Genomic DNA, 27,115 nt, shown 5'->3' with positions numbered 1-27,115 from the left:
TATCCAGACCTCTTGCTGCTACACTTGGATGATTGGCTCAAAGTGAGGGATGTTTGTGCAATTTAGAGCTGCTATATGATGTATATGTATGTCTGCCCAAAACAAGCAAAAAATAGCACATCATCCCCATCTTTAGTCAGATTCTTATGACTTGGAATGATTGGATAAATATATGAGTAACTTTTTTGTACATTCAGTTCACAATAAAATTAGCATGCATCGTACAATTTCGGGGGACTTTTAGTTAATTTGGGGTAACTTTTAATCTTTTTTAGGTAACTTTTAACTTGATATGATTTTAAAGTATATAGATAGAATAAATTTTATGAGAGTGATTTTCTTAGTTTCTCTCATTGAGATTTGATTTTTACTCATTTAAAAGAAGGTAACTATATCGGTAAAACATAGCTTACTTTTATTTACATCATAGTAACTTTCTTTTACATTAGGATAACTTTTATTTAATTCGACGTAACTTTTGATCATTTTAGGATAACTTTTTAACAAATGTACCTGATTTTTTTAATAATTTGTGCTTCCCTAATACCAGTACTTTTTTTGAGGTAGTAAGAGTTTTGGTATTAACCATACTCCACTAAAGAGCAATAGAAGAATCATAGTAGAATTATACAACATTTTCACTGGAAAAAAACAATAATAAAAAAAGAACACGTAGTAATTAAATTTTGAGATATAAGTTATCTTGTATTTGTTTTTCTGGAAATTTTGAGTTTGGAACATTGTTAGGGCTGCAAATGAGCCGATACGTTTGTGAACAACTCGCGAACAAGCTCGGTCAAAGCTTGTTTATTAAGTATTGAACGAGTCCGAACAAAAATTTGAGTCTCATTAAGTAAACGAGCCCAACTCGAACACCTTTGTGCTCGGCTCGTTAATTTTCACAAACACTCGTTCATAACTCGTACATATGATCGTTCATATGCTCATTTATAACTCGTTCAAGCTCGAAACAATTAATTTCACTGTTTAATTATTCTTAAAATAGTACAATTTTAATATGAAACCAAATCAATTATAATCAATTATCGTATATAATCAAATTAGCCATGTCAATAATATCATATAAAATTAAAATATGTGGAGTATTATTTTTAAGAAAGTGAATGGTATATTTGCTCAAATTTCTCATTTATAATATCAAATACTCAATTACTGTCTATCTTATTGTTATGATGAATATCATCAAATGACTTTTCTGATTAGAGTATACTTATAGTTTTTCAAAGTTGATTATATTAGCTTGATTGAGCTTGTTCACGTTTGAGCTTGTTCACATTAGAGCTTGTTCAAGCTCGAGCTCGAATCACAAATGAACGAGCTCAAGCCGAGCTCGAACAAGGCAAAACCTTAATGAACAAAGCTCGAACACAAAATTATGAAGCTCATTCAAACTCGAGCATGTTCGAACACTTGAAATCTTTACCAAGCTTAGGTCGAACAAGTAAAAACTCGACTCGGCTCGGATCGTTTGTAGCCCTAAACGTTGTCATCAAAAATTAATCGAATTCATCAACAAAATTCTTTGCTTCATCTTCTATGGTTGTGCGATTTAGTCAAAACTCGTCGTATGCTTCAAGTTCTCCATATTTTCAATTAATGGTGGTTGAATTTGTATAGCAGAAAATCTTGAATTAGGTATTCACAATTTGAGAAATTAAATGTTTTCGACATTGATGGTCGAAAATCTGAGGTAAGATCATCTCCTATTTCTTTCTCGCAATTCATCTTTTCATTTTCCCTACCGTTGTGATGAGAAGTAATTAGAAATTAGAAATTAGAATTCTGGTATTTTGGAAACAAAGAAAATTTGTTCACACGTGCAAACAGCCTGATGTACAGTAAAATATTGCACACCGGGTGTATGCAAAATTTTTTGATTACCCTAATCAGCCATCGAAAAGTGATTGACAAGTGATGAATTTTAATTTGTTAGAGATATGTGATAGAATCAATACTTATATTCTTGGCCCACTAAAACTCTAAATTTAAATCTATCTTATGTCAACCACTAAAATCTTTCCATAAACATATCTTAAAATACACTTAAAAAATAAACAAAAAAAAAAAAAAAAAAACTTATCTTAACTAACACAAATATTATTCTCATAATAAAACACTTTCAATATTGATTATATTATATATCTCAAACAATATTATATATACTGTAATATATCTCATATCTTTTTTTAGAAATAACACATCTTATATCATTAACATCTTAATGTGATATCGATTGCACTTAACTATCAATATTATATAATATATCTCATATCTCTACACTTTAATTAACTAAAGATATGATAAAGTTATCATATAAGCTAAGCGATCTGATAGAGTATAAAACATATTCCTGGGCCTTAACAGTAAGATTAAGCTTTTGGTTGAGATGGTCCTCTAATAGAATCTAAGATGTGCTTATACGTGTGATATCAATTAGGCAAAATGTGCATATAAAATACAATAAAAATATATTTATATATATATATATATTTCGGACATAATAAAATATATTGTTTGTTACATGTGTATATATTTTCAAAATATTATGACAACTTTTGTACATTTTTCCCTACTTTTTTAAAAGGATATTTTGATCTGTTCAAAAAAAATATATCTTTTGAAAAATAACACCATAACAAAGAGGGAAAATTCATGTATTATATAACACCGGAAAAAAAAAAAAAAAAAAACCTTATTGATTTCACCATCACTTAACGAATGTCATCCAAAAAACCGTTAGTGAACCCCACAACGTACACGTGTCACTTATCTATTGATTTTTTTTCCAAAAAAAACCCCTAAACCCAAAAATAAAAAAACTTAAAGAAAACCCCTAAACCCAAACACAACCACCACTCCTACCACTGGCCACCCTAAGCCCTACCGTCGGCAGCCCCACTACAGTCAAGCCCACTTGCCGAAATCACCGGCCTTCCCCATCCTAGCCTACCGTCGGCATCACAACCAACTACGAGCCTGGACCCTATCCCACCCCCAAAACACCCTAATCCACCACCTAAACGCCCTAGCCCATCTCTGAAACATTCCCAGTCTAAGATTTGTCACCTCACAACCAAAAGATTGCAGGATTAAACCTCACTAGAGGTAATTTTGGGTGGGGATTCCTTACCCTTCTCCTCACTCCCAATTTGTCTAGTACTCCCTTTGTCCCATAATATTTGAAACGTTGGGGTGGACACGTAGTTTAAGAAAAAATGGGTTATTTAAAACATTTGTTTATTGTATAAAAGATTTTCTTTTGTATTTTTATATTACAAGAAAGAAAACAACAAGTGGGGTGGGAGTGGGGTAGATGAGAAAAGAGAAAATGTGAGATTTTTTATTAGTGGTCCTATTTCATATTTAGTAACGTGTCAAATATTGTGAGACGTCCGAAAATGGGAACTGTGTCAAATATTATGAGACGTAGGGAGTAGTATGCTAACCTGGCTCGAGTTGACTTGTGATAGATTTCGACCCGGTAAAGCCTTTCTCCTTATCATTTAAAAAAAAATTAACATCAAAGACAAGATAGGACGCGAGTGGACATAGATTATTCAAATGAATCTTTGATTCTTTGGTTAAAAATATTTGTGTACTAAAAAAAACCAGATTCCAAAAAATTGACGTACTAGTAAAACTTATTTTTAAAGCAGCCTTAAAAAACTGGGATATCTAAAAGTCCTTAAAAAATATGGGAATGTTTGGTCTTACAGTCACTACCTTCTTCAACCCACAAAAACTTCCCCAACCCAAATCATCACTCTTCAAATTCAAACTTTTCAATCAAAATCAAAAAGTGGGTCGAATTTTTTTCCCATCTTTTTGCATAGTTAAGCTAAGGCATCAACAGAGGGCACAAGCATGTCAACTACAATCGAGAAATTGGGTGTTAAAATTGAAAGGAACCCTCCTGAGTCTAGGCTCTCTGAGCTCGGTGTTCGTGATTGGCCTAAGTTTATTTCTCTATCTCTCTTTTTATTTCATCTATTAATGGTTATATTTATGATAATGTTTTCAATTTTATTATTACTTATTTTCCTTTGTTATGTTATTTGGACTCTTCATTATTAATTAATAGTCGTGTTAGAATCGGCACTGTTATGTGGGGTATGAACACTTCATTTTGGGCTATAATCTCGAAAAAATTTCATTGAATAGCGGTGTTTGACATTTGGACAAGTATTGGTGTTTTGTGAGACTTTGGGCAGCTATGTCATTTTGAGTTGCTTATGAAGCTTTATGTGTTCAACGTTGAAACGCTTTTTGAGGGTTTTGGTGGAATGGGTTTGCATTAATTTTTGGAAATTTCATTTTAGTGAAAATAAGTTTAGTACCATATACTACCATATGAGTGAAATAAATTAAGCTACTGTGTTTAATAGTTTAAGGCTTTAAGCTCTATATTAGTAATTTGTAGGTAAGTTGCTCTATATTAGGGTTTTGGTGAGTATTGTTTATTTTATTTGATAATCAAATTACCAAATTCGAAGAGATTTAGAAAATTAATTAAAGGGTGTGAACAAGGAGAAAAGACAATAATGCAAAAGGTCATCACTAAGTCACAGCAAGGTTTTCTGCTGCATTGAGTGTTAACTCCTCGTACTAATTTCTGCATATGCCTTTTGTCCATATTATAGTGTACAGTGATTTGCCAATACGGCTTATACAACTACTCTAGGGTTGCTTTTATGTCACCTAAGAAGTAAACCATATTCTTTATACTATGGAGGACACCTGCGTTAGTGCCTCGTCTGCAATTTGCATCCATAGAGATTAGAGAAGGGGCATAATGAGTTAGTTTTTTGTAACTTTGTTAAACCTTCTACGGCCACTTGAAGAAATAAAATTTTTGATTAAGGTGCTGAAGACTCATTTCTAATACTCGTACATAAACTTTCTAATAAAAAAATAAATAAATAAATCTGATAATCTGACTTCATTATGTGAGTACTTGCAGATATGTCTTTCGATTGCTCAAATGCAAAGCTCTCATATCAAAATAAGTTGGCGTATTGTAGAATAATAAGAGTTAATTCAAGTGATGAATATCCTATATTAACATAATTTGTTAATATCAAGGGTTTTTGGTAGATTCTTAAGCAAATCCCCCTCTCTCTCTTCTATCACCACTAAACTACCCACTGGCAGTACCTTCTATTGCCGCACCACCACTAACACCATCATCCGACCATTGCACATCCACTAGTGCGACCATTCGACCACCGTACGACTTTAATCGTCCACTACCACCACCAATTGACCATAACACTACCAATTGACCACTAACACTACCAATCGGCCACTTCCACCACCAATCGACCACTTCCACCATCGTTAGTACCACTAAACGACTATCACACCTTCGCGAGCACCACCCTTTCCTTAAGGGGTTAGTATGGGCCCACTTTACATATGTGCTACTAGGGTGTCTTTTGTTTGGCCGATTGGCCGGTTGAGACTCACGATGGTAGTCCAATGGTCGACAAGGCCATGGGAGGGGAGGAGAGAGAAGGAATAATGGCCATGTGTCACAGTCACTTTTGGGTCGACCTAGGCAAGGTCGTCGACCACCCCGCATAGGCGCGCAAGTCCTTCGGGATTTCACTTGCCCACGCGAGCAAGTGCATGCTCGATTCGGGAAGAACGAGCCAAGTGAGGCTAGAGAAGCTCACTACCATGTCTAAGACTTGTGAGGTTATCAGGGATGACCCCCGAGTGCTTAGACCATGGCGCTAGCATGCAAAGACTTGGTCAGCTAGGCATTGGGCCTAGTGCTAACACGCGCGCGCGCACTAAAAGATCCTCAGAGTGTTTGGATAAGCAAAACTCCATAACAACCTTTGATACTTATTGAGGGGATTTATTAGGACTCTAATAAATCATACATGGCCATAAGGTCAAGGTTAGGTTCAAGTATCGGGCTTGAGAGCCCATTATTGTGTTACTGTCAGTTGGGTGTTCACTATTTCAAGGCCAGAACAATATAAAGCTCTATAAGGGGCGAGTGCTCACTCAAGGGGTCAGTGGCTGACCTAAGGGTGGCATTATGGCTAGGGGCCTTGGGCATGGTCTTGAACATAGGATAGCCTATGGGGACTATAGCACCCTTGGATGGCTATGGTGGACACTCGATAGGACAAACCGACTCGGTAGTCCAGACTATGACGGAAGCGGGGTGACTAACGAAGGCCGATGGCTTAGTACGGTGCATGCTAGCTAGGTGGTGCGTGGTTTGACTAAAGGATAATCTTGGGATCATGTTAGGGTGTTTCTATGGTGGTGACCATAGTGGCTCCGGCATGGAGGAACAAGTGCAGCTCGGGTTAACGATGACTATGGTACCTTTGAGGGGACCATGGACTTGCGTGGCCATATGCTGGATGCTAAGGAAATACCTTGGCTTGTAGATTGTCTACTCAAAGCTTTCCTTGGTGGACTATTTATAGTAAGGACTCCTTGACGATTATGCTTAGTCATCGTGGTTGCATGCGGTTGCCTTGAATCTATGGATTAGCTAAGTAGTGGGGCTAATGGGCGGTTGAGGTAACCACCCACGTTGCATCACTCTCCCTAAATTGTCGGGACGGTTATGCTGAGGTGGCACGTGGCTAAGTTCGGTTCCTAAAATATAAGACCATGATGTTAGTGGGTTGACTAACGGTTATCTTGACTGTGTCTTTGGCGTGGTCAAATGGGAACGCAATTAAGCAAATACGAGGGCGGTTCCTATAAAATAGGAGCACCAGAGTAGTAGGGTGTGGCCAAAAAGTGGGTAGTTATTCTAAGAGAATGATGTCACGTCACGTAGAAGTTACACCACTCACTTAGTGGCCCTAGAAAGTAGGAACACTAAGGGAGTGGGCAGTTGCACTGATCAGGCAGGGTTGAGCGCCACATAAGCACACTGATGTATGCCTCTTAAAATGTAGGAACATGGCATAGTGGGGCTTGGAGGTTACCAAGCAGTTGAAAGAATAACAAGGAACGCGGGTAACTCCCTTAACACGTGGACAAGTCCAGATTCATCCAAGTAAGCATGCAAGTAGTGGGCGGTTATTAGTTCATGGGTGTAGTGGGCATAATGGGCAGTTATCTTATCTGATTGGGTTATAGTCAGTGCCTATAAATAGGCCAAGGCATTCATTTGCTAGGATCGAATTTGGAGGACTCTAGAGAAAGATTCTAGAGAGAGAAACCCCTTGTAATTTGTAAGCCACGAAAATAATAAAGTGTTTATGTTGTTGGTGCTTGTCTCTTACTTGTGTGCGTTTATTCTTTGTTGCTTTGAGTGTTAGGCTAGTCTAGACTTGGTCTAGGTGCCATCACGGGAACCTCCTAAGTTCCTAACTTAGAAAAAAAAACCAGTCCACAAAATATCCCTTGACAATTTGGTTCGACCTGTCGGAGAGGCAAGTTCTACTTAGAGCTACGCAACAAGATGAGACCTCCTCCCTCTCGTTCAGAAAGACAACATGGTCAGTAACAAATCCTACGACTAAGAAGTTGTCCTTCACGAGGGATATTCCCAAAGGTGTGTCGGTCAAACCAATATCTGCAAAACCTCTTCGTGCTATTGCTGGTGAGCCGAGCGGTTGTGTGCCTCCTCTAAGGACGAGCACCCCTCAGCCCACAAAGGAACTGGAAGACCTTCTAGATGAGGACTCCTTGTATGCTAAGGTGATGACGTACTTGGGAGACTTAGCAGGTGAGGTGCTGCACTCAAGTGACCCATGGTTGTCTCTTAGCCAACTGAAGTCCCTTGTGAAGGAAAACCGTGAGAAGCTTGGGTTCAACCTCGAGGATCCTTGGCGCTCTTGGTGGGACCAGGTGAAAGCAGGGGAAGTCATGGAGAAATGGTGTAGTCGAGTGTGGGATGTTAGCAGCAACTTCATCTCACAAGTTCCTTCCCCAAAGCTGGAGGTAGCTTTTGTGACTAACTTCATACCTTGCAATGCTATTGTTTCTCATGCAGATGGATGGATTGAGGATCCACCGGTGCAGGTGAGTAAGCCAAATGTTGTGCCCAAGGAAAGGTCTAAAAAGCTGGCCCAAGCATCTATCCTCACCAAGGTTGCAACCAAGATGGTAGAGGTAGTCAATCTCGATGACTCTGAGGATGAGGGTATGGACGATGCTCCAGCCAATTCCGAGGGTTCTCCTAGTTGGAAAGGATATTGCTTCGGCGATTATGAGGAGAAATACGGTGATTCCATCACCAGAGTATAGCCCTACTTGCGCATCGCCGGAGTACAACCCAACTACCTCGGAGTACGCTAAGCTTAAGCCTGAGTTTGGGCCCTTTGCTCCTTAAAGATGAAGGATATCCTTTGTGAGGATTTCTACCTATCTATATTAGATGCTGCTTGTTATAATTTCTTTTCATTTTCAGTTTATTTTCCATTTACTTTATATGTACATACGCACAATGTAAAGTATATTATTAATGAAAAGAATGTTGCTTTCGCATTATTACATTGCTTGTTTTCATAGTCATGGTGTGTTATGCGATAACTCACTAACTTAATCGATGTATCGATTTTAAGCCGGAGGTGGGAAAGGGGTGTCACTCCACTCCATAAAAATTGACTTGAAACTACGCGAGTGTAATAATAAGGGATGTGGGTAATAAGTCCTTAAAAGCAACAAGGTTCCTTGCGAATCACACTCAAAACTTTAAGAGTTCCGACCGGAATGAGGGGACACCCTACAAAGGTTGGCAGTTAATCTGGGGATTACGCCCGATTCTTGAAGTAGGGATGTCAAAGGAATGACGCTTTTGATAAGGCAAGATCCTCCCCGATGCAACCCTTCTGCGAAGTTGTCTAACTTTGCGAAGCTTAGCTTGGAAAGGTAAGCAAGCTAAGGAAAGCAGTGCAAGTGCCAAGCGTTTGGGCACATGGTCGTTTAAAGCTATGAATATCCGAATGTTAAAGTTCTTGTTTGAACTATGGGAACCTCTTGGTTTAAAGGGGGATGGCGTTGAACATCCTAGCAACCGGAGTGTTGCACCCGCGTTAGACTAGAAGTCTAGGGCATAGAGAATGACTCTAATGCTGGACATTGCGGATTACCTTTGAAAAAGGTTGGGTATAGAAAAATCATGGATAAGAAAAGGAGCATGGCCAAGTGGTGTCATTGCCTTGCTTAAGGGTTGTGCATAGAGACGATAGTGTGCCGAAAACGATGTTCTTGTGGCCAGATATATGTTATCCTTGCACAAAGAACCCAAGTCAAAGGTGGGAGAGCCTTTGATGACCTTGGAAGGTCGATGATGCCTTGGCTAGGCCTATAGGCGGCCAAGGGCACAAGCAGAGTGGCTTGTGCGCTCAAGGTAAGAGTGATATCCTTGAGGCGAACAAAGTTCTAAAACCTTCAAAGTTATGTGTAGGCGTCGTTCGAAGTGCGCCTACATTAAGCATGTGTGAATATGCTTGGCACTCATAGGAAGTGGGAATTGACGTATACGACTAGGGACAAATAAAGTAGGGAGCCGCCAAAAAGTTTTTAAGGAACTTGTAAACCGTTCACGGATCATTTAAGGCAACCACGATTAAGGAACAACGATTGACCAGTGAAGGTTACACCCCATTCATAACCCATGAGATTACTAACTCCATATGGTTCGAAACCATAAAAGGAGGATCGGGGATGATGGTACGAAGTGAGTCATTGAGTCACATTCGCCCGTATTGGCCTCTACTTGATTCTTATAGTGAAAAGTGATTCATGCGACCTCAAAGGCATGCAAACAAAGATTCAATTTGCTCCAAACTATTTTTAGGCTAAATTGGTTGAATATCAATGCAACACATAATTCTAAAATATCGTTATCACTTGAATTAATAAAAAGATTAAAAAGGAAACTAAACCGGTCGTCCAAATTATCTAATTAGGCGTGATTTTCAATTACATTATTCCCTTTAAACATGCAATATGGTGATCAATAATAATAATAGAATAAACATTAATATTGGAAGCAATTTAACAATAATCCAACAATATAAAATCGTTGCAAAAATAATAGAATTAAAAGGATTCCTTACTTTGATTTTGCTTGCTTGCAACTATAAAACAATAAACGAGTTAGTAACTTCAAGGAAATAATAAAACAATAATTAAAATTAAATTAAATAGAGTTGATTTGGGGCCAAACCCTCAAACAGTTCTACCTTTCACGCCTTGGTTTAAGAACAGAACTTCGGGTCAAGTATGGACTCCTTGGAGTGCTTGAAGGAAGTATTTTGAGAGAACAAGGTAGGCTAGTGTTTAGACTAGAGCGTAGAAGAGAGAAGAGAGAATTAATTGATGCCCCGAACAACAAAAATGAGGGGGTATTTATAGGGAAAATGAGTAGAAGAAACACACGGAACCCTAAAAAGATAAAACCCTAAAAATAAATGCCGCGACATGTCAGCAGTATGCCGCGACACGGCAAAATATGCCGTGACACGGTATAATATAGTGTGACGTGGGGTAATTTGGTGTAACGCGGGATAGAAACAGACCTAAAAGATAAAACGCATAAAGTCCGACACATGGGGAAAACACAGGAAATTCCCGTGACACGATGCATGTACCGTGACACGGCAAAAAATGCCGTGACGCGGCAAAGTCCACCGTGGCGCGGCAAGTGGCGCCGTGTCACGGTGTTTTATTTTTTCGAAATGCGGTGGAAAACACACAATAAAGGCACCGTGCCATCAGCCTTTGCCGCGTCGCGGCATTTTAGCTACTGTCACTACAAGAAAAATATTTATTTGCTGCATTTCTTACCATACGCTACAAATTAAAGTGTGTTTCACTTCTTTTAAATAAAATAATTAATTAGCAGGGGTTAAAACCTTCAAACCGCTGCAAATCAATCATCTCTCGCCTTTTATCCCCAAAACCCTCGTTCATTACTTATTCTGCTGTCAAAACTTCTCTCAACCTTCATCTCTCTCTTTCCTCAAATCTATCATTCTCACAGCATGGCTTCGACTTTCTCAGTCACCGGCGTTGCTGCGAGGTAGGTTCTCACTCACCGTTGGCGCTTCACCTTCTCTCCATCATTATTGTCAATCTTTGCGGTTGCGTTCTCCTCCGCTCCTCCAAACCTTTTCTTTGTCCTGCCCTTCTCTATGGATCCGTTCAAGTAATCTCTCTCTCTCTTTATTTTAAATCTTCAATTTGCTTGATTTGAACATGTTTGAAGTTCTAGGATTCATTGATTTGATGAATACAATTGGGCTATTTTATTTATAGTTAATTGCTTCTAATATTGATTCTTAAAAAGAAAATTGAATTAATAAACTTTGAAAGCAAAAGGATGGATGGACATGGACTCCAGAGCTGCATGTTCGTTGCTTCATTTTCCGTCCCAAGCATTTCGCTCACACGGCGAGGGAGAAGGTAAATTAGGGTTTTCGTCGATAATTTCGTCCAATTTTAAATTGATTTCTTTTGGCTCTTAATTGGAATTTAATTGATCAAATTTCATACAATGGTGGAAAAAGACACGATTTTTCTGAATAATTTTAGGGGTTACCACTGCCAATTTTGAAGATATTGAAATAAAGAGATATCTTACTCAAGGTAACTATTCTTTATTATCAAATTAAATTTTTATTTGGTTTAATTGTGCTTTGCTTTGATGTTATACCACGTGGGATTTTGTTATTTTGTGAACGTGTGATTGAATTTATACATTTAGGTCATTTGTCTATCAATTGCAGAGACAATATAGTGTTTTTAGGCCATTAATGTGCAAAGTTTCATCTGTTCATTTTATATATTGTGTTACATGTTAACCTTATATTTGACAAGCTTCTTAAATGTGCAAAGCATGCTTAACTGGTTGCTAGGTACTGATATGACTTAGAAAAGGGATGAGCTTGTGCAAAAAGGGCTTTTTACAAATTTTTATCATAAGTTTAAGGGCTTCAAACACCAAATACAGCAACCAGGGCCTAAAGGAGGACGGGTCTAACATAGTTGATCTTGCTTAGAAAGTGTTGATGGAGTGGTTCACTCACTAAAAGATCTTACATTGTGTTTGATTTGATTATTAAGCTTTATTTGTGATGTTGATCTTAGTGTTGCTAATTGTCTTAATCTTTTTTTTTTTTTTTTTTTTTTTTTTTTTTTTTTTTTTGTGTAGAATTGAATTGAAAGGTCATAGACCACTTGTTCCCCCTGTATTTTGGTGCCTATTTTAAGAATCCCACTACTAGTGTCGAAGTTAGGTATAGGTCATGAGAATTTGGGTAGTACTATTCATTTTACCCTACGAGTGAAAATGTGATGTGTTAGATCATTTGGGTTGAAATTTAATATTGAAATATTGCAGCTTTACTTGCAAAACTAATGGGTATATTCGTGTGGATTGTTATGGAAGCCTCAATCAAATGAGAAGTGATTTGAGTATTTCTTTCATTTTTCTTTTGTTGAACATATATACTCACATTGGTTTTTATTTTTTACTCCTTAGTTATCAGAAAAAGAATCATATATAATCGGTTGAAATTATCTTCTCAAATGCATTGTTGTTACAGTTCTGAGATCGTGAGATGGTGTTGGCATTACAAGTTAGCTGAATACGCTCCTCGTTTTGCCATGCAGCCTAAATATGTGGTTTTATAATTTTATCTCTGTCTGTTGTGGCTGAAATGGTTTTGTATGGGTCTTTAACTATTGTAATCCATCCCCTTTTTATGGTGCTAGGACTTAGGAGGGAAGGAAGAAATTTGCAAGCCTAGTTCTTATAGATGATGGTACTACTGCTTATTTCACTTGTACCTGCTTGTGCCACAACTACTTGCTCCCTGCTGGACGCCACTGCTATTGCAGCTACTTAACGCCACTATAGTTGCTGCCTTCTATTATTTCCTCTTTGGTCTTTAGATTTGGAGCTTGTAATTTTGTATTTCTCACCCCGTTGTGTAGGGATGTACAAAGTGCGGTTTAGACCGCACCAAACCTCAAACCAAACCGCGAATTGGTTCGATTTGCGGTTTGAAAATTACGATGCGGTTTATTATCCAATTCGCACCAAACCGCACCACGAATACCCCTACTGTTGTGGATGTGCTCCCGTTGTATAATGTTAAGCTACCAAACTAGCTAACACTGTCATATTGTATTTTTTTTTAAAGTGTAATTTTACAGGATTTATTAATAGAAATATCAGATTTATTTATATAAATATAAGTGTATGTGTGTATCAATTTAAGGTGCAATTTTGGTACTTTTAATAGTGTAAATAAAAATATTGGTTAATTTTTGGTTCTATAAATACAGATGTAATAATTACATTTTTAATTAATTGTAAAAATGTATTAATTAGCAGGGGTTAAAGGTATAACCGCAGATTGATTTTCTGCAGTTGTTTAAATGCTGCAAATCAATCAATTGATTTGTTGCCACCCCAAAAACGCAGCAAATTAATCATTTTTAACCGCCGCAAATAAATGTTCTACTAGTGTGTGCGATAATTTCAGTTTTTTACGCGTTTTTAAAACTATGATAACTTTTGATCTGTAACTTGGAATAAGGCATATAATATATCATTAGAAAGCTTATCAAGTCTACTTTTCAACTCAATTTGAATCAGGTAAAAATAAGTTATAGATTTTAAGATATGGCCGTTTTAGTGAAAGGGTGTCGGTTTTGGGCCGAGTTTAGTATATTGCTCATATCTTCTTCGTTTTAAATCGGAATTGGGCTTATGATAAATTGTTGGAAAGATTATTGAAAGGCCTATACAACCAAATAATAATTGGATCAAAATTATAGGGTCACAAAATCAGTTTCTCTTGGTTTTGTGATGTGGATACAAAAAGTGGAAAGTAAGTTATGGTTTAGGGAAATGAGCTATGAATTGAGTTGGTTTATGAAATGTATTGAATGGAAACATGGACTAAGCACTCCAAATGTTAAATACTCAACCAGACCAATAATGGCGGTGAAAGGTTGTTCATCATCGGGTTTGGTTTTGGGGAGACATTTTTAGGTGTCTACATTATGCTATGTGAATGATCTTTGATCAGGTAAGGATGTGTCTTTAATTTCTCAAACTTGGCTGACTATTAGAGTCGAACAGTTGTGGGGTGTCCACAAATTTTTCTGGAAGCAACACCATCGTTGATGCAATGCGAGTCGCCCTAGAGATATGCTCCATGTATGTCTGATTTGGGAAGTCAAGAAAGTGGTCTTGACTACGATCACCTGATACTTGGGGGCTAATCAGGGAACGTTGCTATGATCTGATGGAATGTTCGAATTATAGTCTATGAAAGTTTGAACAATCGATGGGATCCTTATGTCCATGGGCATTACTATGACTAGAGGAGTCATGCTTGAAGGGTGGTTCAGAACATGTTCATGCAATGGGTGGAGTAAGGTGGGACCTTGCTGCCATCATTTCTCATGGAAAGATGAGAAAATGATGAGTGAACTCGACGCCGAGAGATACCATGGTATGAATCTGCTTAGAAAATGAGCCGATTTATGGACCAGCAATCATTGCGAATGATTGTGAGTCGGTTGGGAAGCAATGATGATTGGTGCCGATTAAACAGAGGTTAGCTAAGAGCTAACAGAAGTCTTGGTGATAGAGCTTGAATATGGATCCCCGGGAACATGAGCACTTCCAAGCAAGTAAGCGGCAAGGGGGTGCCATCACTTTAACCCAGTTAGGTGCTAACCCGAGTGAGGGGTAACCTTTGGGGAGAGATGTGAGCTATCTCGTGAGAAGCTCCATAGGGGAGCAACCCTATAAGATTGCATTCGTGGAAGACGAAAGCAAGTCCAAGGAGTTCCGTGCCGGCTTTGAAAGGGAATATTGGACAAGGGTTACTTAGAAGGGCCTATGTTGCCTAAGTACACGTTGGTGCTACGAGGTAGCACAACCGGGTGTCAATAAGGCAAGACGTGCTCCCCTATGGAGTGTTTGGATGATTAAAACTCCATAACAACCTTTGATACATATTGAGGGGACTTATTAGGACCCTAATAAATCATACATGGCCATAGGGCCAAGGTTGGGTTCAAGGATCGGGCTTGAGAGCCCATTATTGTGTTACTGTCAGTTGGGTGTTCACTAGTGTTTCAAGGCCGGAACAATATAAAGCTCTATAGGGGGCGAATGCTCACTCATGGGGTCAGTGGTTGACCTAAGGGTGGCCTATGGCTAAGGGCCTTGGGTATGGTCTTGGACATAGGATAGCCTAAGGGGACTATAGCACACTTGGATGGCTATGGTGGACACTCGATAGGATAAACCGACTCGGTAGTCCTGACTAGGACGGACGCAGGGTGACTAACGAAAGCCGATGGCTTAGTACAGTGCATGCTAGCTAGGTGGTGCGTGGTTTGACTAAGGGATACTCTTGGGATCATGTTAGGGTGTCTCTATGGTGGTGACCATAGTGGCTCCGGCATGGAGGAACGAGTGCAGCCCGGATCAACGATGACTATGGTGCCTTTGAGGGGACCATGGACTTGCGTGGCCATATGCTGGATGCTAAGGAAAGACCTTGTCTTGTAGATTGTCTACCCAAAACTTTCCTTGGTGAACTATTTATAGTAGGGACTCTTTGACGATTATGCTTAGTCATCGTCGTTGCATGCGGTTGCCTTGAATCTAGGGATTAGCTAAGTAGTGGGGCTAGTGGGCGGTTGAGGTAACCACCCACGTTGCACCACTCTCCCTAAATTGTCAAGAGGGTTATGATGAGGTGACATGTGGCTAAGTTTGGTTCCTAGAATATAAGACCATGATGTTAGTGGGTTGACTAACGGTTATCTTGACTGTGTCTTTGACGTGGTCAAACGGGAACGCGGTTAAGCCACTACGGGGGCGGTTCCTATAAAATAGGAGCACCAGAGTAGTGGGGTGTGGCCAAGTAGGTGGGTAGTTATTCTAAGAGAATGATGTCACATCAAGTGGAAGTTACACCACTCACTTAGTGGCCCTAGAAAGTAGGAACACTAAGGGAGTGGGCGGTTACACTGAGCAGTTGAGCGCCACATAAGCACACTGATGTATGCCTCCTAAAATGTAGAAACATGGCATAGTGGGGCTTGGCGGTTACCAAGCAGTTGAGAGAATAACAAGGAACGTGGGTAACTCCCTTAACACGTGGACAAGTCCAGATTCATCCAAGTAAGCATGCAAGTAGTGGGCGGTTATTAGTTCATGGGTGTAGTGGGAATAACGGGCAGTTATCCTTTCTGACTGGGTTGTAGTCAATGCCTATAAATAGGCCAAGGCATTTATTTGCTAAGATCGAATTTGAAGGGCTCTAGAGAGAGATTCTAGAGAGAGAAACTCCTTGTAATTTGTAAGCCACGAAAATAATAAAGTGTTTACGTTGTTGGTGCTTGTCTCTTGCTTGTGTGCGTTTATTCTTTGTTGTTTTGAGTGTTAGGATGGTCTAGACTTGGTCTAGCTAGGTGCCATTATAGGAACCTCCTAAGTTCCTAGCTTAGAAAAAAAAACTAGTTCACAAAATATCCTGTGACACCATGGAAGGGGAGGAGAGACAAAATTGAGTGGCCATAGGAGCGGAAGCCATGAGAGTGGGGGAGAGAGAAGTACTATTATTTATGAGAATGCCACTATATTAACAAACAATGTTAATATAGGATATTAATGGGATAGCCTCAAATAATAATCTTATGTAAACTAACGCAAACCATTAAAATACAAATTTGAGAAAAGTTGTAAACAAAAGTTGTATTATTGATAGAATCTAAATTGGAATACTTTTTTTAGCTATATACGATAAATCAATATCAATCAATACTATATACTAAAGTAATCACCAGGAATATTCTAGAATTACACGTGTCACGTTTACATTAAAAAATTTCCCGCTAAAAACTTTTTTTTATTTATTATTTTCCTTAGAAAATAAAAAGATAATTGATGAAAACAAAAGTAATATACAACCTTATTTCAAAAAAAAAAAAAAAAAAGAATATATAGCCTAAATAATTGAACAATAACAATAAATTTAAATAAATAAAATATTAAAAATATACACAATCTATTTAAAAAAAATACAAACTTATAATACGTAATATATAAGTATAATTTTTTGCTGTGAATATCCGAACGTTGCTTGGGCAAAGAACTAGTTATATATAATTTGCGAAGTATAAGAGATAGATCATAAGCTTGGATCCTGAAGCCACACATATGGTGCATGTTCATAACAATATTCTGGTTTAATAATGCCATCAAAGCGATGAATATTTTCATCTGCCAAAGCGAAGATGCCAGCGTCATCATCCCCAGGTATCCGATAATCACCACTAAAATAGATAGAGTTATGTTTGATTCCATGAGCAAAAGATGATGCCTTTATAGAAAAGGATGAATTCCAACCAACGAAAATCGTTATATCACCCAAATCAGGAACATTTTTGGGCTCTCCATTGTTAACATTGAGGTCATACACCTTGAAAAACATAGTTTTGAAGATTTCGTGGCCGCAGAATTCATCCCAAACCAATGGTCTTATAAAAAGTTACCCTTATAAAAAGTTACATCAATTCGTCTGTCCGTAAAAACTGTCTGCCATCTTTCATAGCCTTCTCTCCAGAAACAGATGACCCCATGACCCCGAAAGTTGGGATCGGGCGCAACTAAGGCGATTGTGAAATCACTAGAGGAGGATGGGTTCCCTGATAGGATGAACTTGAGAATTTCCTTGCCTTTAAACGCATAGTAACGGTGTTGTAATAAACTACTAATCAAGCAGGTAACCTTAGGAATGTTTATTTTGGCACCTGACTTGGGGTTGAAAATAAACACATTATTTTCCTGGTCAGTATAAGTAACACTGGCCAGTATCCATCCATGCGACGATAACAGCCTTATATCGAAGCCGTGGATCCACAGAGAAAGGTTGACTGTGCGCACTTTGCGGTTATAGAGGCTGTAAAACTGACGTTGCTTCGGCCCACCTTCTTTGCGCCGAGGCAGCATAAGCCATGGCTTCCCTTCAAACTCAAACTTGCATTCTTTCGCCCCTCTTCTCCAACTTGAACAAACCAACGCAAATGCTTCTAAGTCTTCTACTATTTCCAGATGTTCTGCAATCATACTCGCTATTTCGCTCGGTATATTGCCCCAATCAGCCATCTTAAACTGAATTTTAATTTGTCACTGATATGTCATATAATCAATATTTATATTCTTGGCCCATTAAAACCCTAAATTTAAATCTTTCTTATGTCAACCACTAAAATCTTTCCATAAACATACCTTAACATACTTGTCAAAAAAACTTATCTTAATTGACACATATATTATTCTCATAATAAAACACTTCCAATATATATTGATTATATCCCATATCCCTAACAATATTATATACTGTAATATATCCTCTTTTTTTTTTTCTTTTTAGAAAAGTCATATTATTTTTTTAAAGAAAATAACATATTTTATATCTTTAACATCTTAATGTGACATTATTGAGGATATATTTAGGAAATCTTAGAATATCTTTGGTTGGCATATTTTGTGCTAGTCTATCTTTTGATATCTTTATCTTTTGGTAGTTTCCTAATCCTAGGCAATTAAGGGTTAGTCTTTGTATTATATATGTGTGGCAAAGTTATTAATGAAATCAAGCAATCACATTCATAAATTTAGCAGATATCCATTGCACTTAACTAACAATAATATTTGTTTCAAAAAAAAAAAAAAAAAAAAAAAAAAAAAAACTAACAATAATATTATACTCATACTCCGTATAATACATCTCATATCTCTACATTTTAATCAACTGAAGATATGATAAAGTATGTGTCAAAAAAAAAAAAAAAAAAAAAAAAAAAAATGATAAAGTTATCATATAAGGGATGTAGGATGTGCTTATACCGTTATACGTGTGATATCAATTAATCAATTAGGCAAAATATGCAGTGATTTTTTGATTTTTTATTATTTTTTTAAATAAAATATACGAAGTATTGTGTTTATATTTTCAAAAAAATATTAGCGATTTCCCTCAATAATGTTGAAACAAAAACAAATTCCCATTATGCACCTATTTAAAAACAAATTCCCAAAATACCGTCCATGTAGGATTGGTATTTGGTTTGGCTTAAAACCGCTAATGTTGTTAACGGTTTTATGTTAAAACCGCTAGCAACATTAGCGGGTATTTTTTTTTTTAAAAGAAAGCAAAGAGACTCGTTATTAATGAAATCAGGTCTCTTTGAACTTCCAGCAATAATGTGGGCGCTCTCTTTCCTGCTTTTGGCTAAGGCATGGTTTCAGAAGAAGACCTCCTTTTTTGTTGACAGGTCTCTTTGCCTCCTTACTTTTTTTTTCTAAAAAGCAAGGAAGAAAAGAGACCTGTTAATTGAAAAAGGCGGTCTCTTTTCTGAAACCGCTAATAACAATAGCGGTTTTAAAGCTATAACCGCTATTGCCATTAGCGGTTTTAGGCTGAACCAAATCAAAAAAAATTACACCCAACACCGATCCTACGTGGACGATATCTCCGGAATTAGTTTCCAAATCGATGCACAAAGGGAATTTATTTTTATTTTAGCAATATTGTGGGAAATTCTATATTGTGACAACTTTTGTACATTTTTCCCTACATTTATAAAAGGATATTTTGCTCTGTTAAAAAAGATATTTTGCAAAATAACACCTTAAAAAAAGGAAAAATGCATGGATTAACACTGAGTGATTTCCCTCAATATAGTTGGATCAAAAATTAATTCCCATTATACATTGGTTTGAAAATAAATTCCCAAGGTACCGTCCAAGTGGATCGGTGCTTGGTTCAGCTTAGAACCGCTAATGTTGTTAGCGGTTTTATTAATAAAACCGCTAATGACATTAGCGGTTTTTATTTTTTAAAAAAAAAAAGAAAATACAAAGAGACCAATTGTTACATAAAACAGGTCTCTTTGTTCTTAGTATTATGAAAAGGACACCTACACCCAAGTAAAGCGGGTTTGTCGGTTGGTGTTTGTTTTTTCTCAAAAGAATATAAACCTGTTATTTCAAAATGTGGTCTCTTTTTGCACATATAAAGTGTTCAATGCATTTAAGGAGGGAAAGAGACCAGTTACTAATAAAAGGCGGTCTTTTTTTAAAACCGCTAATACAAACAGCGGTTCTAAAACAAAAACCGCTGTTGTTATTAGCAGTTTATGGTGAACCAAAATAAAACCCCACACCAATCCTACGTGGACGGTGTTTGGGGAATTTATTTTCAAAACGATGTATAAAGGGAATTGTTTTCTCTTTTACATTATTGTGGGAAATCACTCAAAAAAAAAAGAAAAAAAAAAAGATTTCACCTCTACTTAATAGATGTCAGCCACCACTCCTACAGCCAACCACCCTAACCCTTACCACCGAGAGCCCCACTGCCGCCAAGCCCACCTGCCGAAATCACCGGCCTTCCCCATCCCGGCCTACCGGCGGCACCACAGCCAAGTGCCGGATGCCCGAAACTCTATTCCAACCCCGAAGCACCCTAACCCACCGCCTAAACACCCTAGCCCATCCTCGAAAAATCCCAGCCCAAAGTTTGTCACCTCACAACCAAAAGATTGTGGAATCAAAGTATCAAACCCCATTAGAGACAATTTGGGATGACAATTCCTTACCCTTCCTCTCCACTCCCAATTTGTCTAATAGTACGTTAACTCGCGTCGAGTTGACCTATGATAGATTCCGACCTTATAAAGCCTTCTCCCTTTTGTTAAAAAAAAAAAAAAATTAACATCAAAAACAAGATAGGACGTGAGTGGACATAGTTAATTACTTAATTCAAATGAATCTTTCATTCTATGGTTAAAAATATTTGTGTACTAAAAAAAACCAGATTCCCAAAAAACTGACGTACTAATAAAACTTATTTTTAAAGTTGCCTTAAAAAACTGGGATATCTAAAAAAAAGTAAAAGTCCTTAAAAAAAATGTGGGAATGTTTGGTCTTACAATCGCAGGACAGTCAAGTATAGGGTTACTACCTTCTTCAACCCACCAAAACTTCTCCAACCCAAATCATCAGCCTCTTCAAATTCAACCTTTTCAATTAAAATCAAAAAGTGGGTCGAATTTTTTTCAATTAAAAACCAAGAAAAACCCATCTTTTTGCATAGTTAAGGCATCAACAGAGGGCACAAGCATGTCAACTACAATCGAGAAATTGGGTGTTAAAATTGAAAGGAACCCTCCTGAGTCTAGGCTCTCTGAGCTCGGTGTTCGTGATTGGCCTAAGTATATTTCTCTATCTCTCTTTTTATGTCATCTATTAATGGTTATATGTATGCTAATGTTTTCAATTTTATTAATGGTTATATGTATGCTAATGTTTTCAATTTTATTATAACTTATTTTCCTTTGTTATGTTATTTGGACTCTTCATTATTAATTAATAATCTGTTAGAATCGGCACGGTTATGTGGGGGTATGAACACCTCATTTTGGGCTATAATCCTGAAAACATTTCATTGAATAGCCGAGTTTGACATTTGGACACGGATTGGTGTTTTGTGAGACTTTGAGTTGCTTATGAAGCTTTATGTGTTCAATGTTGAAACACTTTTGAGGGTTTGGGTGGAATGGGTTTGCATTATTTTTTGGAAATTTCATTCTAGTGAAATTACGTTTAGTACTATATGAATGAAATAAATGAAGCTACTGTGTTTAATAGTTTAAGCTCTATAATTTGTAAACATGTCAAAATTGGGTAGAATATGTAATTTTGAAATGATACATGTATTTTGGGTTTGAACAAGAGATATCTTTATATTGTATAATTTGTGCATAACATAATTACCCATGATTGATTAACGATTATAGACATGGGAATATGGGATTTTGAGCAATTGAGCTTTTTGATATATGTTGGTGATCTTGATATATGTTGTTGATCTATTGCTCTTAGGACCTGTAATTATGTCTGTTAGGAATCTTAGGATATAGGTTGGTGATCTTGGTAATGTTCACTAAGATGAAAGTGCTCTAGAATATGAGTGTCATTGGTTGTCTTTTTATAAATGGCGCTCCAATGTTTGGGTTAAGTGATCAGCATTTCGAGGTAGTAACATTTCTATGAGATTTCTAAAAGTGTCGTTTGACAATAACATCTTTTTTTTTTTTTTTTGATTCATTTTGTAGTATTTTATTGCAAATTTTCTCAATCTCTGGAAACTAATATCATGTGTACAGGCTTCAGTTTTGTGTGAACATTATGATCTCAGCATTTACTGATCCTTTCATGTCATCAAATGCTAATGACTTGTTAACAATGGTACTCTCATGTGAAGTCTTTATGGCTTATAGAGTCTAGTGTAGACGTTATTGATTAGACTTTGGATTTACTTTCATTCCCTCAGTGATTAGGCTACTTGTAGTTTACTAGTTTTGTCTTTAGTGCATATTTTTTTCCTCTTATACCATACTCCCTCAAGTCTCATTTGCTCAACGCACCTATATTTAGGAGAGCTTAATAAAATAAATAGATAGTAGGTTTTGCTTGATTAGAGGTGAATATAATAAGATGATAATGGGGTTTGGCTGTGGTGAATAAAAGAAGATATTGAGATTTGGTTGATTAAAGATGGATAGAAGAAGAAGATAGTGGAGTTGATTAAAGATTGATTTGAAAAAAAAAAAAAAAGAAAGAAAAAGAGATAGTAGGGTTTTTTGGATGTAAATGTGAATTTTGTAAAACAAATAAGCTAGTAGAAAAATATGAGTTTTACCTTTATAACAAAAGACTAGATTTTGTAGTGAAATGAGACTTTTATTTAGGGACAAAGGAATTATGCAGGAAAGGTGAAGCAGATCAGACAAGAAGAATAACAACATATAGATTGTGTTTTATTAACAATGTGCTAGTAGGCTAAGCCAAGGGGGTGATAATCTTATTAGGATTTGAGGAAGTAATTGTAAAACATGTATATTGATTAGGTTTTAAGGAGTTAAGTGTACAATGCACTTATTGACTATGAGAATACACATACAGACTAGGCCCAAAATAGGAATATAATATAAAGCCAAATCAAGTTGAAATTGTATTATTAATTTTTTGTAGACAGAGGGATTACTTAATTATTTACTTGAGTATGAGTGTCAATTTTAAGCACTTTAATCTAAATTACTCTACCATTTTCCCAACATAATAAGGAATGTTTGAGTATCAGGAGCTTCTTAATTTATAGATTTATGTACAGTTATTTATTTTTGGTTATCATGTAATGTTTTTTCTTTATCATCATATAGGTGGGGTTGTGCTCCTAGTAAGTTTCCTTGGACTTATGAAGCAAAGGAGACTTGCTTTCTGTTGAAAGGAAAGGTGAAGGTTTATCCTGATGGTTCCAGCGAAGCTGTTGAGTTTGGAGCTGGTGATTTGGTGGTGTTCCCAAAAGGTATGAAGTGTACATGGGATGCCTCAGAAACTGTTGATAAGCATTACAACTTTGAGTGAGCTTACAGATACAAGCCTGTGAGACTGTATGCAAATCCTTTGCAAGCCTCTACATAGAAGGTTTCTTGTATACCCTGATTATACTATCATCATGTTGATCAATAATCATGTTAAAAATAAAACTGCTCTTGTTGCTATGGAATTTATTGAGATCAGTTAAAATATTTGTATTGTGTAATTATGGTGATGTCTTACATCTTTTCATCCTTTCCTAAACAAATATAATGATGAAAATTCTCCCTCTACTCTAGATAAGTCATTTTTAGTGGAAGGCTTAGAAGTTAGAAATTAAGAACAGCTAAGGTGAGAGGATGCATAGGAAACATTGTCTTAATCTGGTCAGAAAAATTGACCTTTTCTGAACTGAGAGTTACATTCAGACCTCGTTCTGTTCAACTTTAAGTTTAAATGAGTTAAGTTCAGACAAATTAAGTTTCATTACAATCAACTTAAGTTATGACACCCAAAAGAAAGTTCTGCTGCACTGAATTCTGTTATAGGGAAAATAAGTTCAGAATATAAGTTTGGTTAAGCTCAAATACCATAAGCTCAAATAAAATAAGTCAAATAGAGCAAAGCTTCTGTTTTTTTCCTTTTTGAGCATGTATATTGCTTTTCTATCTTGCATGCCTGGGGTTATTGAGTTGGTCTGCACTCTGCTCCCAACAACAAATCAATTGTCTTACATATTACAAACTAGTTTTTAGTTGTACTTTCCGAGTTTCCCCATTTTGTGTTAGAAGAGGATCAGCATTCCCATCAAACTGGTGATAGTTATGAGTTTGACAAAGAATTTTGTTTTTTTTTTTTTTTTCTTGACTTGTTCATTAGGCTTCCTAGGTGGTTGAGATGAGTACTGAAAGGTAAATTATATAATTCCTTCATGGCTTCATAAATTCTTGTTTTGGATGGACTGGAATAAATCCTACTGCAAGCTGAGCTTCAAAGTCAATTGATTGACGTTATGAAACAAATCATACACAATATTATAGTTTATTTTATTAGAGAAACAAATCATAAAATAGGCCTTTAACTATCTGCTTTTAGAGCATAACCTATGGTTTTATCTGTTTAGAATCGTGTTCTGATTATCAGTTATGTGCTCAACAAGAACAAAAATTCTGAAATAAGAAGGGGGATTACTCTGATATTTTCTGCTGCTTATTTCAAGTCTCTCACGATTGTAGCTGGTAGCATATGCATATCCACAATGTAGTTAAGTAAGCTTTAGTCACTCTCTTGGTTCTCTGAATGAGCAAATCTGTACATATAATTTTCAGAATTTTGAATTGCTGACCTTTTTCAGCTTTAGTGATTATTGCATGTTTGTGTTTGTTGTATACCTTTTAGCATGTTTCTGGTGCCATAAATTTCCTCACATGCGTTAATTTCAATAACACAATGCTTGAACAAGAAAACTACTCGTAAATGTGATTAAGCAAAACAAATTTAGTAATTCCAATGCTATATAAAGATATACTTGATATAAAGTATGCAAATTTCAGTACAAAAGTTAAAGAGGGAGGGAGTCACTACACATCTTCACTGACTGGTTTTACATAAACTCTCGAGTTCTTTACTAAGCATATACTTGGAGTATATTCCAACTTTAGTAAGCTGGCTATATATTAATGTATGCTACTAATTGATAGAATCTTTATGCTGTATACCCTGCTATTCCCCTTAGGTTGTCTTCATATATTAAGGCCAGGCATATTAGTTTCCGTTTTTGGCTGGAGGTTTAATCTGGGTTTTTTGAGCTGGTGTTTGCTTCTTTTCCCTGCTTAGGGATGAGGAACGAGTTTCTGGGGGGAACGGAAATTCTGGAGGGAAGGGAGAGTAAGGTGGGGAAGGAAATTCTGGAGGGAAAGGAGAGTAAGGTGGGGAAGGAAATTCTGGAGGGAAAGGAGAGTAAGGCGGGGAAGGAAATTCTGGAGGAAAAGGAGAGTAAGGTGGGGAAGGAAATTCCGGAGGGAAAGGAGAGTCTGGCGGGGATGGATTCAAAGGGGGGGAAGGAAATTCCTGAGGGAAAGGAGAGTCAGGTGGGGATGGATATTGAGGTGGGGTAGGAAGTTCCGGAGGGAAAGGCAAGTCAGGTGGGAATGGATATTGAGGTGGGGTAGGAAGTTCCGGAGGGAAAGGCAAGTCAGGTGGGAATGGATATTGAGGTGGGGTAGGAAGTTCCGGAGGGAAAGGCAAGTCAGGTGGGAATGGATATTGAGGTGGGGTAGGAAGTCCCGGAGGGAAAGGACAATAAGGGGACTCTGGGGTAAAAGGGAAGTCTGGTGGAGAAGGATTGAAGGGGGATGGTGTTATTGGTGGAAAAGGTGTATTAGACGGGGGCTCACAGGAAGATGTAGGTGTAGGAGCCAATGAGGGTTGGACTTTAGGCTGTTTTGTTAATGCCTTGCGTGATGATAGTTTCGTTTCAGCTGCAACTTGGGCAGGAGAACCTAAAAGGATCAAGATTGCAACCAGAAGCAGTGGCACAGCCAAAGAAGAGAAAACTGAAGGCACGCGAAGCCATTGTGTTTGGGTATTGTGTTTACCAGTTTGCTGTGTGTTATGTTGTAGGTTACAAGTGTTAGAAGTACCTGTATTTATAAGGGCAGGAAGGTAGACTGATTCAAGGTATGGGTTTGTCTTCTACAAGAGACATGGAAATATAGATGCATTGGAGTAAATTATGGGTTTGTCTTCTACAAGAGACTTGGATATATAGATGCATTGGATTAAATCATGGTGTTTAATGGCCTCGATTTTCTATCTAGTTTGAAAATCAAGCTAGAGTTAATTATTCTCATTCTCAAGTCTTAAGCAGGTCTATTACGTTGGTCTTTCCTCTACTGTCTTTTGTTAAGAATTATTGACCTTAGCTATAGTTGGTATACACTACACCCTAGTGTAGGTACCACAACCTACACCCCCATCAAAACACATCGTTTCACATGTTTCCCCTACCCCCACAAATCAGTAACTGCTCTCACTCACCCCCCACTAACCGCAGTAACTGGGGTAAATTAGAAATAACTTCCCCTACCCCACATATATATATATATATTTAAAAAAAAATCCATTTCAAATCATTTTCTCTCTCTAAAAACCATCTTCTTCATTTCTCTAGAGTTTCTCTCTCATCACACCGTCGAATCGGACGAAATTCGCTTCAAATTATTGCAAAATTGCTTCAAAACACTACATAATTGCTTCAAATGTCTAATATTCGAGATGAAATTAAACAATCGAAGCAACATTTTGATAAAGAGTAAGTAATTTTGTTCATTTTACTTGCGATTTTAGTACAATTTTTTGTATGAAGCCTAATTTTGGTTCATTTTCTTGTGATTGTAGAGTGATTTTGGAAAAAAACACTTTAGAGAAGAACATGCAAGAAGAATCTGGAAAAACGGAGCAAAATGTGTCCAAAGAGTAAGTAATTTTGTTCATTTTCTTGCGGTGAAAATTATAGAGCGAATTTATATGTGAAACCTAATTTTTGTTCAATTTTTTGCAATTATAGTATGACTTTGGAGAAGAACACTTCAGAGACGAGTAAATCAGTGAAAAATTCTGAAGAAATGTATGTACCCTAATTTTTGTTCATTTTTGATCAATTTTTTGTTCAATTTTATG

At 37.1% G+C, this 27,115-nt stretch overlaps 4 protein-coding genes across 5 annotated transcripts; 2 read left to right on the top strand and 2 right to left on the bottom strand.

Moving 5' to 3' along the window:
* Window positions 1-3,660: 3,660 nt before the first annotated feature.
* LOC145591456 (uncharacterized) lies at window positions 3,661-13,206 on the top strand. Of its 2 annotated transcripts, XM_081647914.1 has the most exons (4): window positions 3,661-11,158; window positions 11,332-11,415; window positions 11,520-11,598; window positions 12,727-13,206. In XM_081647914.1, exon 1 carries the CDS (start codon window positions 7,705-7,707, stop codon window positions 8,248-8,250), a length of 546 nt encoding a protein of 181 aa, XP_081504040.1. In that variant the 5' UTR covers window positions 3,661-7,704; the 3' UTR covers window positions 8,251-11,158; window positions 11,332-11,415; window positions 11,520-11,598; window positions 12,727-13,206. The 2 variants fall into 2 exon arrangements, with proteins under 2 accessions (XP_081504040.1, XP_081504039.1); XM_081647913.1 differs by having other exon boundaries at window positions 3,661-11,415.
* Window positions 13,207-17,177: 3,971 nt separating this feature from the next.
* On the bottom strand, window positions 17,178-18,154 carry LOC145591792 (uncharacterized). Its single transcript, XM_081648287.1, has 2 exons — window positions 17,558-18,154; window positions 17,178-17,468 (listed from the first exon to the last, which is right to left on the bottom strand). Exons 1-2 carry the CDS (start codon window positions 18,152-18,154, stop codon window positions 17,178-17,180), a joined length of 888 nt encoding a protein of 295 aa, XP_081504413.1.
* Window positions 18,155-20,960: 2,806 nt separating this feature from the next.
* LOC145591455 (uncharacterized) lies at window positions 20,961-23,727 on the top strand. Its single transcript, XM_081647912.1, has 2 exons — window positions 20,961-21,267; window positions 23,278-23,727. The coding sequence occupies exons 1-2, from the start codon at window positions 20,972-20,974 to the stop codon at window positions 23,480-23,482; spliced, it is 501 nt and encodes a 166-aa protein (XP_081504038.1). The 5' UTR covers window positions 20,961-20,971; the 3' UTR covers window positions 23,483-23,727.
* Window positions 23,728-24,508: 781 nt separating this feature from the next.
* On the bottom strand, window positions 24,509-26,422 carry LOC145591791 (uncharacterized). The gene is made up of 2 exons (XM_081648286.1): window positions 26,395-26,422; window positions 24,509-26,076 (listed from the first exon to the last, which is right to left on the bottom strand). The coding sequence occupies exons 1-2, from the start codon at window positions 26,420-26,422 to the stop codon at window positions 25,199-25,201; spliced, it is 906 nt and encodes a 301-aa protein (XP_081504412.1). The 3' UTR covers window positions 24,509-25,198.
* Between the last annotated feature and the right edge of the window lie 693 nt (window positions 26,423-27,115).

Source organism: Chenopodium album, chromosome 18 (genome assembly GCF_948465745.1).
Source record: "Chenopodium album chromosome 18, dcCheAlbu1.1, whole genome shotgun sequence".
In the NCBI taxonomy this organism is placed as follows: domain Eukaryota; kingdom Viridiplantae; phylum Streptophyta; class Magnoliopsida; order Caryophyllales; family Amaranthaceae; genus Chenopodium; species Chenopodium album.
Note: the sequence above shows the minus strand (reverse complement) of the source record. Positions and strands in the feature narration are given on the sequence as shown.